We start from the raw sequence: 13,202 nt of genomic DNA, 5'->3' as shown, positions 1-13,202 counted from the left end.
CCGCCGCCGCGTCATGGCGCCGCCGCCGCCCCGTCGCAGCGCCGCCGCCGCTCAATACCGCAGGTCCAGCACGTGCGCCACCTTGGCATTGGTGCTGACCGCCAGCCGCGCGCCGGTCTTGTCCCAGCACACCTCGAACACGCCGCCCGCCGCCTCAAACTCACGGACCAGCCCGCCGTCGGGCACGCTCCATATCCGCACCTTGCCGTCAATCGAGCCCGTCGCGAGCAGCTTCCCGGCAGGCGCCCATGAAACCGAGTAGACCGAGTGGTCTCCCGCCTTGCCGCGGTCCGGGTCCGAGTAGTGCTGCAGCGTGTGCTGGCACGCGCCCGTCGCCGCGTCCCAGACCTTGGCGGTGCCGTCGAATGACGCCGTCGCGAGCAGCAGCGGCAGCCCGGGGTTGGCGCTCTGCGGGCCTGTCGGGCTCCACTTGAGCGTGTAGACCTCCTTGACGTGCGCTGTGAGGCTGTGGATCGGCGCGTCGCGGTTGGCCTGCCACACCTTGGCGGTAGCGTCGTCGCTGCAGGAGGCCAGCAGCTTACCGGCGGGGTCCCACCGCACGGCGTTGACCTGGGACAGGCGCGGGCGAGGGGGCGGGTCGCGATGCGCGAGCGGGGGGACGGTGGGCTGCATGGAAGCCACGGGGCTGCACCGGCAGCAGCGGCAGCTGAAGATCAGGCAGGCGGCCGCAGGCGGCGCTGCGGCGCGCTGCCACGGGCCGCACGGCGAGCGGCATGACCGAGTCGGGGAACGGGTTTTCGTGCGCGGAACACGCACCTCATTGGTGTGGCCCGTCCAAGTCTTGATGGGCCTCTCGCTGCCCAGCTTGCAGAGGTGGATGTTGTTGTCGGAGGAGCAGGTCGCAAACTGGCTGGCGTTGCGCCAGTCGGCGTCCAGCACGGCCGCTGCGGGCAGGAGGGCGCGGCGCAGCGGCGTGGAGGCAGGTCGGCGGGTCAGCAACGAGTACGGCGGCCAAGCGTCCCCCACCAGGAGCTTTCAAACTACCAGACATGGTGAAATAAAGAAGGAAGAAACATGAAAAGGCTTGGGCTTGCTTCTGCAACAATCAGGGTATAGTATCAGAGAATACGCACACCCCCTTGCACGGCTCTGTTGCGCACACACGCACTCCTGACACAATGAACCAGCCAAACGCATGCGCGCGTGGGCATCCCTGCTCTTGACCGCAGGCCCCGCCCTGCGCGGCCGCGGCGCCGCCTCACCCCCGTGGAAGGAGAACTGCTGCCGCACGCTGCTGGTGGCCACGTCCCACACGACGGTGCTCTCGTCCGCGCTGCTGGTCAGCAGGAGGTCGCCGCGCTTGTTCCAGCGCAGCGCAAACACCGGGCCCGTGTGCCGCTCCAGCGTCGCCTTGAGCTTGCCTGGCGGGCCGCGGTGCAAGTGGAGGGGTGGGGGCGGGGCCGCGCCAGGCACATGCGTGCTGATCAGCAGGCACAAGGATATATACTCTTGATCCGCTTGGGTGCAAGGGAGTCGGACTGCATGCTGCAGTGGGCTGGCCAAGCTATCTGCCCAGATGTTCATGGCGGCTGTCGACGAGCCGACCACCACCATGGGCCCTGCGCCGGCTGGGCCGGCCGCAGTGGCCGCATCTCACCCTGCCCCTGGGCCAACGCGCTCACCCTCCTTGGTCCACACGCGCGCCTTGCCGTCGTATGCGCCCGTGGCCAGCAGGACGCCGTCGGGGTCCCACTCAAGCGTGGTCACGTCCTTCCCCTTGGACGAGTCATCGCCAGGCGGGTGGTCCAGAACGCGCGCTATGCCGCAGCTGGGGCCGGGCGTGAGGTCCCAGATGCGCGCCGTGGCGTCGCCGCTCCTTTGAATGCAGGCGGGGTTAAGCAGGGCGCAAGTTGGGGTGTTGCTCTGGCCCACAGTCAGTTGCTGCAGCAGCTTCTGCAGTGATGCCCCCACAAAGCGAATCCCACCACCGCTGATGCTCCGACCAAACAAAACGCTAGTTGCAGGCCTGTTGAATCAACTGTAGGGCACATGGGCGCCGAGTCTGAACGTACCCCGAGGCCACCAGGTCGTGAGTGGGGCTGAACGCGCAGGTGAACACCTCCCCGTCGTGACCCTTCAGCGTGGTGACGTTTGTGATGTCCACGTTTGACACCAGGCCGTCCTCCTCCATGGGCGCTGGCCCATTGCCATGCGCGCCGCCGCTGCCGCTGCCCGCGCCCTTGCTGCTGGGCCCCGCGCCGCTGGCCTCCTCCTTGTCCGCAGCTTTGTCCCGCTCCTTGGGCCCCTTATCCCGGTCCCGGTGCTGCTGGTTCTGCTGCTGCTGCTGCTGCCGCTCCTCCTTGACGCCAATGCCACCCCCGCCTCCGCTGCCACCGCCGCCGCCGCCGCCGCCTCGGTCACGCTTCCGCTCGCGACCCCGCGCCGCTGCGTGCTGCCGCTCTGCAGCCCGCTCGCGGCGCTCCTGCACCATCTGCCGCAGGTCGTCAATGTCCTTAGTCATCAGATCACGCGGCGACAGCATGGTGAAGTCGCCCTCAATAACGCCGTCCTGGAGGCACAGCCAGTCGGTAGGTGGACATTGGACGCAAAGGTCCGCGGGGCCGGGTAAGATGCAGCCATCGAACGGCAAGGACAGGGTCATCAGTCAGGCGGACCGCCTGCACGGGCAGCTCCAGAGCAGAATGCAAAGATGCGGCAAGACTACCATGCTGCTGCGGCTGCTGCGGCTGCTGCTGCTGCTGCTGCTGCTGCTGCTGCTGCCGCTGCTGGGCCTGTGCCTGCTGTGGCTGCTGCTGCTGCCGCTGCCGCCGCCGCTGCTGCCACTACTGCTGCCGCATGCGCGGCACTCCGTGGTGCCGCTGCGGTGCGCTGCTGCCAGGGATTGCGTGGCGGATATGGTCGACCCACCTCTATGTTGGCCTCCATCTCCATGTACTGCATGCCTTTCTGGACAAAGGCCACAAGCGCGCCTGCTGGCACGAGGTTGGGGTCGATGCTGGTCCGATGCACCTGGCTCTCATGCGCGAACGTGAAAGACGCATGGTGGAAGCCTGGGCGAGGGCGTGGTGAGAGAAGGAATGGCCTTTGTCAACGCCACCGCAACCACAAGCAGGATGTGCTGTGCCCAGGCGATGGTCAGCGCGAAGGCGGTGGTGACAAGTGCAACCGCCACTGCACGGCACTCTGTTGCCTACGCCGCTGGCCGGCACGTCCGATCATGACCGCAACAGGCCGTCCAGCGCCCCATGGTGGCCGCTGGGTCCAAGGCACATGCAAAACTCCGCATGATGCACACACCAGACTCCTGCATGTAGCGGTACACCAGGTAATTGACATCGTCGCTGGTGAGCGTCAGCGCGCCGTTTTTGGCGGCCATCCCGGCCGCACCACGGGCCGGCTGCCCAGACGCGCCCTGCGGCTAGGACCCCGGGTGTCCTGGCATCCCCCTAAACCCACGGCCGTGGGCCAGCGGACTGATGGGACCCAGATCACGCTGCTCTTCTGCCGTGCCTGAACCTTAAAACCTTCCAGTAAGGCTCTCTAGACGTGCTGAAGACGTTCGGATCGCCCTGAAAAGACACGCAGGGGTGGTTTCCCACAACAACGAAGGCAGGTGACGCGTGTAGGCACAAGGGTGGTCTCAGGAGGTTGTGTAGATGGCGGAGGGCGTCAAGCTAGGCATCTGGCGGTGTGCAGTGGCTGACAAGGTGCAGGAACCCGTTGAGAAGCTGGGAATGCTTTGGCTGGCCCGTAGCTGCTTTCTAACCATATCACGTGGACTTTACACCGTCATATTCCATTCACCATCCACATTGCCCCGCTCATTCCCTGTTGGACATCCGAGATCACTCAGTGCCGGCCGCAGCAGCGGAGCTCAGCAGCAGCGGCCGCCATGAGCAATCCATTAGACGACATTGGCGTTCGGTTTGTGGCTGGTGCTGCTGTGGCATTCGTTACAGCTAGCGCAATCATCTTGCCGGGGGGCCGGCAGAAAGACGCCGCAGCACTCGAGCTCTTTGACAAAAAGTTCAAGGAGCTGGCGCCGCAGGACCGCCGTGTTGCAGAGTTTGCGGCAGGGCACAAACGGTGGACTGGATTCTTCAACAACAGCGTTTACCCCCTCACGCGGCGGCTGCCAGGCGCCAAGAACCCGATTGTCAACCCGTGCGTTTTGTGCTGCAAGGGCGAGAGTGGTTGCTCAAATGGCAGAACAGCACGCACGGCATCGATGAGGGGGCCCGCCTCCCTGCTACTAGCTGCGTAGATGAATGAGTAGGCCTGTCCTGCACGGCGAAGCAGAACTGCTGGGGCGTCCCCGCCTGCACTCGGTAGCGCTTCAGCGGCGAGGATTAGCCAGCCGTTGCAGCTGGCCTCCTGCGCAACACCTGGGGCCCTGGTCCGATGACATCATCATCACAATTTCCATCTTTCTGCCCCCTGCTGTCTGTCTGCAGGTACCGTGATGCAGCTCCCTTGGGCGGCGGGGGCGGCGACGACGATGAGTAGGCTGCAGCTGCTGGCTTTCTCATGTGATGGTGGCGTACATTTCTGCATGGCACACCTTCTCTCTGTCTTGATGTCGTTGAAATGATTATGATAACTGGTGTGCTTGATTTGGTAGTAGCTAGGTTCAAAGACAAGGCCCTGTTCCTTGGCATGGCGATTTATTTGGCGCATGTGCAGTAATAACTGTCTGACGCCATGTGGTGAGTTACATGACGCCCACAAGGAAAACAAAACGAAACTGGGGTCATGCGCGCAACAGTAACAGACCAGAGCCGCCCACAGCGCGCATTTGCACTGGAGGCGCTGCGTGCAAGAAGGTGGCGGTCTGAAAATGCTGGAAGGGTAGTCGGATGCGGTGGTCGGTCATCTGTGTGCAATAATCGTGTTTGCATACAGGCAAACATTTGACGTGGCGTATTTATGAAATTTTCAGGGGCAATTCAGCCCCCCTCACAACCGTGTCATCCCTTTAGAACATTCCACATCCAATCATCGCGAACCGCGCAGCACTTCTTTGCTGGATTGAAGGAAGCCGCCTGCAGCAGCAATGACAAAAGCAAGCAAATGCTGGGGCACCCAGGAAACGGGGAACAGGTCGGGCGCGTGTGAAGAGCCGCGCGCCAAGCCAGTCATTCCTGCGTGGGCTGTTGCGCGCGTGCTGCTGAGGGGGGGACGGGTGCCAGACGAGTGCGAGGGAGGCCAGGGCCTGCGAAAGTGGCGATGCAGGGGGCAGGAGCGGGTGCCTGGCGACATGTCGATGCAGTGGGCGGCAAGAGGCCGCCGCAAAGCCAAGGTCTGCCACACGGCTGCCCACCCATCCACAGGGGGCAGCGGGCCAAGGGGCGTCCTCAACACATGCCTCGGCCAAAACGCAACAAGGAGGGATGCGCTTGCGCGCAAATGGAGCCAGACACACCCGCAATCGCGGGGGCAACGTGGGCCGGGGCAGGCCCGGCCACACGCGCATGCAAGCGCCCGCCACAGCTGCGAGCGCAGCTGCGTCCTGCTCCCATGGGGGGCCTACATCCGCAGCTTGAGCACGACGGCAGAGATGTTGTCCATGCTGCCGCGGGAGTAGGCCTCCTCCACCACGCGCCGCACCGCGCGCTGCGCATCAGGGATGCCCTGCACCAGCGTCACGACGTCCTGCGGGCGGCCGCGCCAGGCGGGAAAAGCGGAGGCGCGGGGTCTGGGCAACAGCACAGGGGCGTCTGGGCAACGGCGCAGCCGCTGCTAGCTCAATCTGCATGTGAATGCCCGGCGCCCTGTTTTCTCCTGACCGGCCTCCACGCCCGGGTGCTCACACAGCCGAGGCGCCTGCAGGCTGCTCAATCATGGTCCCAGCGTCCCGGCAGGCTCCCTGCGGGGCCCCACCTGATTCGACAGCACGTCCCAGACGCCGTCCGACGCGAGGATCACGCTGTCGTCCCGAGAGGAGAGCGCCTCCTCGCGCACGTCCGGCGTCGGGATCACGTAGCGCTTGAGCGGCCGGTCGCCAAACGCGCGGCTGACGGCGAGCACGCCGCTGACGCGCCACGTGCCGGCCCACACGACCACGCCGCCGGCGTCCTCGATGCGCAGGCGCTCCTCCCGCAGGTTGGGCTTGTGGTCGACGCTCAGGGGCACGGCTGTCCGCGAAAGGTGACGAAAATTCGCCAGGGTTGGGCAACGCAGCAAACAAGGGGGTGCACTGTGAGGGGACAACTGTGCAGGACACCCTGCCATGGCAGACGTGCCCAAAGCCACGCATCAAGAGATGCGCGCGAGCCTCTTTGACGGCGGCCACTCCCGCGCGCCGCACCTTTGCCGCCTCGCGCCAGCACCGCCCTCGAGTCCCCAACGTTGGCCACGAGTAGCCGCTCGCCCAGCAGCACAGCCGTGACGGCGGTGCACCTGGCACGTGGGGGCAGCGGGTGTGTGTCCATCTGATAAGCCCTGCTCGCATTCCAGCCAAACACCCGCAGTATGTTGAGTTCATATGACCATGGCGTTCACATGACCAGCGCGCCTGCCGCGACACAGTTGCAAGCAGCTCGTGCAGCATGCACCATGATTGCTGGGCCAAGTCGAGTGGGGCACAGCCGCGCACCCGTCATCTCTAGTGGCTGTGGCGTGCTGTTTGAGGTATTCCGAGTCGGTCTGCTCAAAGGCCTCAGCTGTGGCGGTACAGTGCGGCGGGGGCACAGCCACGGGGGCCGATTAGAGAGCAGGGGCGCGAGCGCGCATCTTTGCGGGGCGGTGCGGGGCAAAACGTGCGCGGCCGCCCAGCAGCCAGCAGCGGCAGCCCACAGACTGCGCCCGCGCCCTTCATCGTGCAGGCGGAAAGTCTGCTCTGCGACGCAGGGCTGGGGGCTCACTTATGGCGGTGCGGGCGTCGGTCGCGAAGTTTTCATTGCGCAGGAGGTTGTTGAAAAGGTGGCCATGCACGTAGTCGGCGGCGTTTGTGCCACCGTGGCCGTCAAATACGCCAAACAGCCCCACTTGCTCCCCCGCCGGCGCCCCCGGGATCTGGCTCCACTGCGCACGGTTTGGTTTCGGGGCCCAGCGGGAGTGAGATGAGGTGGGCCCGCGCGGCAGCAGCAGCTTTGGGCCCGACCAGCTGCTGGGCTCGCGGCCAGGAGGGTCGCCGTGACGTGGGCGGTGTGACACACAGGCATTAAGGCCCTGCACGTTCTGTGTGCCCTGTGACGCGCGATCGCGGCCGACCTGAGTGAATGCATAGTCCTCTTGCTGCGGGCGCTTGCCCCTCAAGAGCGCAAAGCCGCAGCTCACTTTGCCGTCAGCCCTGCACGAGCATGGGGTTGCCGTATTGCATCGTACTACCGTTTCATGCGAGCGGGCGGCGGGCGGTCAACGCCTTCCAGCGCAGAAGGCCGCGCCACGCGCGCATGGCCGCTGCGCGGCGCGGCCCCATCACCACCCGCCCGCACCCAGCGCGCACCGCGTGTCACCGCCGCTGACTATGGCGTCGGATACATGGCTGGTCGTGCGCGTCAGAGTTCCGTTGCTGAACATGATGGCCTCTCTAGCATGCTGCTGCCCACATGCCCGGTAAAATGCCTGGGGTGCCAAAGGCGCGACCCCGCGCAGCTGCAGGGATATGACTGGCGTCAAGAGGTTGATTTCAGGCGTGTATAAGCTCGGATGGCCGGTGCAAGCAGATCAAATGTCGGTGCCGAAGGCACGAGACACGACAGTGGTGGTTGCGAGCTGCTTTCGGTTGGATGTGGTCTATAAGTGGACGGACGCGGGTCCAAATACACTTTCGACGACCGCGGCGACCTGGCAGCGACGGTCCACCGTTTGCACTCTCGCGTCTTGCTCATCCGCGTTGTCCTGGCGTTGAAGACCCAGATACGTTCTACTTGGACGAGACTGAATAAGCCTTTCCTTCTCCTCAAGTGAAGCTTCCTCCCAGATCAGACGCACAACCCCTGTGAGACCCCAGGTCTATACCCGTCCCCCGGTGGCCGCTAGCTTGCTTTACTGCCCTTGAGAGCCGCGTACAGCGGCGATCGAGCGGTGCGATGGTCCTGCAGACAGGCTTCTGGCTGCTGGCGCCGTTCACCATTGCAGCGCTCAGCTTCGCCATCAATGTGGGCTCCGCGGACCGCTTCATCGACTGGCCCTATCTCTGGCTGCTGTTCCGGAATATATCCCCATTCTTCTATGCTGTGGTCGGCGTTGCGCTATGCGTGGGGACCTCCATTCTTGGGGCGGCATGGTGAGCAGCGGCACAAGCAGCCCCCCGCCCCCAGGCACCACTAACACGGGCATGCACACAAGGCTTGCGGCAGGCACACTCACGCATGCACGGGCCATCTGGAGAGGGGTGCAGTAACGCACTACGAACTTGCCCCCAGCACTGAAATGTTTAGCAGACCGGAAAGAACAACAGTTCATCGCGCGCTTGTTGTGTGCTGGGCACGTCACGCCTGCAAATCCAGACCGCTGCCTTGCCGGCGCCTGCGCAGGGGCATCTTCATCACCGGCAGCAGCTTGGTGGGGGCAGCTGTCCGCGTACCACGCATCACGTCCAAAAACTTGATCAGGTGGGCCATTCTGCAGCGGTCTTGCGCGCCCGGCCCAACCCAACCAGCTGCTGCAGGAGCGCGATGCTCGGGTTGCGCTTGCGGCCACCTCCTGCACCCAGGCCCAGCCCCTGCCAAACTCTGCTTGCGGCCACCTTTCACATTGTGTATGCCGCATGCCGGCAAGCCTGCCTCGCTATCACAAGCACGCGAACGCGTGCGGTTTCACTCACACCTACGAACGCGTGCGCCACATCTTGCACGGCCCCACCTGTCCAGCATTATCTTCTGTGAGGCTGTGGCCATCTATGGCGTCATCGTGGCCATCATCCTGCAGACCAAGCTGGAGGCCGTGACCATCGAGGAGGGCCTCTTCACCAGGGGCAACATGGCAGCTGGATACGCCATCTTTGCCGCGGGCCTGACCTGCGGGCTGTCAAACCTCGTGTGCGGGTGGGTGCAGACGGGTGTCACGTGGGGGCCCCAGAGGCCCAACCAGGGGAAGGCGCGCAGCCTCACAGGCGCGGGCACGCGCATGGGGGCATTGATGCAGCTGCAAAATGCTGGGCGTGAAACTGTCGACCCGCTGCTGCTGGCGCGGAAGTTGGTTCTCGTTCCATACAGGTTACGCTGTGCACAAATGCTACCCTGGCACGTTTCCCGTTTCCCCGCTTTGTATCAAAACCCTCACGTCCGCCGCACACCCCACCCAACCCCCAGGATGTGCGTGGGTATTGTGGGCAGCAGCTGCGCGCTGTCGGACGCGCAGAACTCTACGCTGTTCGTCAAGATCCTGGTGGTCGAGATCTTCGGCAGCGCGCTGGGGCTGTTTGGCGTCATCGTCGGCATCATCATGGCCGGAAACGCCGGGTTTGCCAAGTGAGTCGCTGATCACATTTGGGTCGACAGAAGGGGCAAAATGCTGCAAACATGCACCATGAGCGACCGGCGTTTGACACGAGATGGGGTGACTGACCAGAGATTGGCATCCTGCTGCAATTGCCTCCAAAACCCTGTGGATCGCCCCACTCCCCGCAGGGTGGTGTGAGGCATCACGTTAGTCGAGTCCCGTGAATACCACAATAATCATGTTTGTAACAACACTGCCTCATTGCATTAAGAAGTTCAGCTGCATCAAACGTAGCGAGGGTGAGCCCAGCACCATCAGATGATCAGACCAGCTTACAGAGGCTTGCTCGGCAAGAGGTACTGAACATGTTCAAGCACAGTAAACTGCACCTGCTGCAAACTCACACCCAACCCCCTCTTGCGAACACCATCATTAGCTAAGCAGCCCCACTCGCTTTGAGCACACTGCTGCTTGCCACATCTGCCGTGTGCGGTGTCTACGGTGGTGACCACTCTGGGCGCCCCACGGTAATCGAACCCTCGTCAATGCATGCATGCTACGACGGAATTTCGTCTATATTAGCTAAGCAGCCAGCAGCACGTAAGTTTTGTCAAAGCACGCTCACCCTGGTGGTGATGGTAGAAGAGGCACCGTCACTGAGGCAATGTGCCTGACCATGCGCCTGCTGGAAGGCCGCTTGAATCCCAGTCCCCAATTAATTCGCCCCTTTTCTCCCCATGCACATGATTTATTGATGATTATGCATAACCTCTAGCCCACACACACGCCATTCCCGGTTGCCACATCAGCGCCCCGAAATCTAGCCCTAGCGTCACTATCAAGCGCAATCCTCAAAAGAAGCTTAATCATGCTGCCACTTTCTATAGATGGAAGTGTATTCCAGGGCCAGCAAAGAGGGGGTCGATTGGCTCCGCCCTCGATGCCAGCCCCTAGTCGTGGTGTGCATCAATACACTGGCATGTCGCAATCTCGCAATCCTCCCGTGCGCACCGGGATCCATCAGGGCCGCGGAGTTGCGGCGAGCGGCGTGGCCAGCGCGCTTGCCAATGCACCCACCGCTGCGTCAGGCGACTGCCTGTCGCGCCAGGTCATCGAGTTTGGCTATGACAAGAACATCGAGGAGAAGTACGAGTTGGGCCGCGAGCTTGGCAAGGTGTGAGCACGTACGGGCCGGAGCTGTGCCCAAAGGGGCTGTTAAAAATCATGAGCTGCCGAACAGGGCGGGACAGCGGTGCAGCGCCGCGCGGCCGGGGCGGGACAGCGGTGCAGTGCCGACCAACACGCCAATGCACGCGGGCGCCAATACACCACGCGCTGAAGCCTCGCGGCACGGCGCCTCTGCGCTCCCCATGCTGCCCCCCACCCCCCGCAGGGCGGCAACGGCGTCGTGCGGGTGGCGCGCGACCGCGAGACCGGCGCCGAGTACGCCTGCAAGTGCCTGCCCAAGGCGCTGCCTGCGGACGCCTCCGAGTCGAAGCGCCGCGGCCACGCCGGCGCGATAAAGCGCGAGGTGGAGGTCATGCGGCGGCTGGCGGGCAGCCTGGCAATAGTGCGGCTCGTGGACGCGTTTGAGGACGACGGCAGTGTTTACATAGTGCAGGAGCTCTGCCGCGGCGGGGAGCTGCACCACCGAATCGGAGAGCGCCACTACTCTGAGCGCACGGTGCGGCTGGCTGGTTCGGGGGGCGGGTGCTCTTGCACGGCGGGGCCGCGGCGGCAGGGTTGTTGTTCATGCTTGCATGCGTACCATGCATGTGCATGGACCCGTTGTCAATGATGTTTGCAGTGATGGGTGTCGGTGTGGCCGCGGTGAGGAAGCAGAGGCGCTTGTGGCTGACACGCGCGCGCCGCTCCCCGGCGCCCCCACGCAGGTCGCATCCTACATGCGCGCCGTGCTGCGCACGCTTGCGCAGTGCCACTCGCACCACATCCTGCACCGCGATATCAAGGTGCGCGGCCGCGACCGCACGGCAGAGCCCGCGCCCCCAATGGGCGGCGGGGGCCGCCGAGCCGGCCGGTGCCACCGAGCCAGCTGCGGACGGGCTGATTTGCCATGCAGGCGCACTGCATGCCGCATGCTGCGCGCGACGCCTGCCAGTGTTACTGCACCGCTCCTCTGCCGCAGCTGGCGCGTAAATCCCCTCCCTCCCCCCTGCCGCTGCCCCCACCCCCTGCCCTCCTCCTCCTCCTGCCCCCGCCAGCCGGGCAACTTCATGCTGCTGGATGACAGCGACCGCTCCCCCCTCAAGGCCATAGACTTCGGCCTCGCGGTGCCCTTTGACCCTGCCGCCCTGCCGCGCTCAGACCTGGGGCTGGAGGGCACCCCCTGGTGCGCGGCGCGCCATAGCGCCATGCTTTGCGCCGCGCCGGCTTAGACCGGCGCCCCCCGCGTGGGCTTTGTTTGCCACGTCGTCGACTGACCCGCCTCTGTTTGCTCCCCTTCACCCTCGCCTCGTTCCCGTTGTCAAACGGCGCTGGTTCCGCTTGCCTCGTCCTGCACCCCACCACTTCCAAACCCACACCTACACCTACGCCCGCATCCCACCTATGCCACAAAAGCCTGCCAAAAAGCCTCCCACCCCAGTCAATCTGAGCCCCAACAGACCCCTCGACCCCCCTTGCCCGCTCTCATAATTAACAGGTACATGGCCCCCGAAGTGCTGTCCTCCCAGGTGCTGCCGGCCTCTGACCTCTGGTCTGCCGGCGTCATGGCGCACCAGCTGCTGACCGGCCGCCTGCCGTTTGACGACCACCGCAACCCCTTCGCGCCCTCCATCAGCGCCGTCTGGCGTAGCGTGCTCTGCGACAAGGTGCGTCGCGCTCGACCCGCGTCGAGCTGCGGATGCATGCAGGCTGCGCGGCTGGCGCTGTACAGGCGGTCAGACCCAAAACCTCGTCATGTTGTTGTGCACGACAAGCGGCTTTTAAGGGCGCTGGCATGCATGCAGTGACCGAAGACCTGCCCCCATGCAGTCCTCTGGCACCCGTGGTGCCTTATCGCCAGCCCTGCGCCGGTTGCCGGGCCTCCTCCTGACTTTTTCTTATCTGCCCCCAAGGTGGCCTACAACATGCCCTGGTGGGCCGGCATCAGCGACGAGGCAAAGGACTTTGTGGCCACGCTGCTGAACAGGCGAGGGCTGTTGGCGGCAGGCCGGCCTTTGGCTGCTGGCGCGCCGCTCAGAGCTGCTGCTGGGCGCTGTCATGCGGTTGGTCCTGCGGGACAAACTCCGAAAACCTTGCCACGGCCAGCTTACATGTGCTCATCCCTCCGCACACAACACACCTGCGCATGCACACACGGGCACACGTGCACACAATTCTCCCCATACGCCCATCCAGCCCCGCGCAACCCGTCTTGACCATCGCAGGGACCCGGCCCAGCGCCCCACCGCCAAGGAGGCGCTGAAGCACCCCTGGCTGCGCGGCGACAGCTCCGACCGCAGCGCGGGCCGCCAGATCGAGCCCTCGGTGGTACAGCGCATCCAGCGCTTCGCCCAGAGCAGCCTGTTCCGCCGCGGCGTGCTGCAGCTGATAGCAGAGGAGCTGCTCGCGCGGCCCGGCGCCGTCGCAGCGCTCGCAGCATCGGGGTCCTCAAAGGACCTTGTAGCTGGAGGGGTTGATGAGGGCGACGCCCCTGCGGCAGCGCGTGAACATCAGCAGGAGCAGCAGGAGCAGCAGGAGCAGCAGGAGCAGCAGGGCGAGGGCGAGGGCGAGGGCGTCGCGGCGGGCGGGCGGCCGGCGGCGGCGCCGCTGGCCCGCTCGGGCAGCGGGGGCGCGAGCGTCGTCGGCGGCGCGCTGCGCGAGCTCTACGG

General features: G+C 64.7%; 4 protein-coding genes across 4 annotated transcripts in view; 2 read left to right on the top strand and 2 right to left on the bottom strand.

Moving 5' to 3' along the window:
* Window positions 1-51: 51 nt before the first annotated feature.
* MNEG_3992 (transducin (beta)-like 1) lies at window positions 52-3,358 on the bottom strand (the record flags this gene model as incomplete). The annotated part of the gene is made up of 8 exons (XM_014047538.1): window positions 52-570; window positions 778-905; window positions 1,224-1,382; window positions 1,644-1,837; window positions 2,034-2,530; window positions 2,637-2,804; window positions 2,890-3,032; window positions 3,280-3,358. The coding sequence occupies 8 exons, from the start codon at window positions 3,356-3,358 to the stop codon at window positions 52-54; spliced, it is 1,887 nt and encodes a 628-aa protein (XP_013902992.1).
* A 2,150-nt stretch (window positions 3,359-5,508) lies between these two features.
* MNEG_3991 (hypothetical protein) lies at window positions 5,509-7,503 on the bottom strand (the record flags this gene model as incomplete). Its single annotated transcript, XM_014047537.1, has 7 exons — window positions 5,509-5,634; window positions 5,863-6,116; window positions 6,290-6,381; window positions 6,578-6,644; window positions 6,846-7,005; window positions 7,195-7,273; window positions 7,430-7,503. 7 exons carry the CDS (start codon window positions 7,501-7,503, stop codon window positions 5,509-5,511), a joined length of 852 nt encoding a protein of 283 aa, XP_013902991.1.
* Window positions 7,504-8,015: 512 nt separating this feature from the next.
* On the top strand, window positions 8,016-9,567 carry MNEG_3990 (V-type H+-transporting ATPase 21kDa proteolipid subunit; the record flags this gene model as incomplete). Its single annotated transcript, XM_014047536.1, has 5 exons — window positions 8,016-8,212; window positions 8,463-8,540; window positions 8,799-8,972; window positions 9,240-9,398; window positions 9,558-9,567. The coding sequence occupies 5 exons, from the start codon at window positions 8,016-8,018 to the stop codon at window positions 9,565-9,567; spliced, it is 618 nt and encodes a 205-aa protein (XP_013902990.1).
* A 40-nt stretch (window positions 9,568-9,607) lies between these two features.
* Window positions 9,608-13,202, top strand: part of MNEG_3989 (hypothetical protein) — a gene marked incomplete at both ends in the record, with an annotated part of 5,798 nt that continues 2,203 nt past the window's right edge. The window contains 8 exons of the mRNA XM_014047535.1: window positions 9,608-9,668; window positions 10,458-10,543; window positions 10,763-11,053; window positions 11,262-11,339; window positions 11,592-11,719; window positions 12,032-12,200; window positions 12,447-12,529; window positions 12,759-13,170. Coding sequence (XP_013902989.1) covers window positions 9,608-9,668; window positions 10,458-10,543; window positions 10,763-11,053; window positions 11,262-11,339; window positions 11,592-11,719; window positions 12,032-12,200; window positions 12,447-12,529; window positions 12,759-13,170 — 1,308 coding nt within the window. The remainder of the gene's footprint in view (window positions 9,669-10,457; window positions 10,544-10,762; window positions 11,054-11,261; window positions 11,340-11,591; window positions 11,720-12,031; window positions 12,201-12,446; window positions 12,530-12,758; window positions 13,171-13,202) is intronic.

The sequence above is a fragment of the Monoraphidium neglectum genome (assembly GCF_000611645.1).
Source record: "Monoraphidium neglectum strain SAG 48.87 unplaced genomic scaffold scaffold00531, whole genome shotgun sequence".
In the NCBI taxonomy this organism is placed as follows: Eukaryota; Viridiplantae; Chlorophyta; class Chlorophyceae; order Sphaeropleales; family Selenastraceae; genus Monoraphidium; species Monoraphidium neglectum.
Note: the sequence above shows the minus strand (reverse complement) of the source record. Positions and strands in the feature narration are given on the sequence as shown.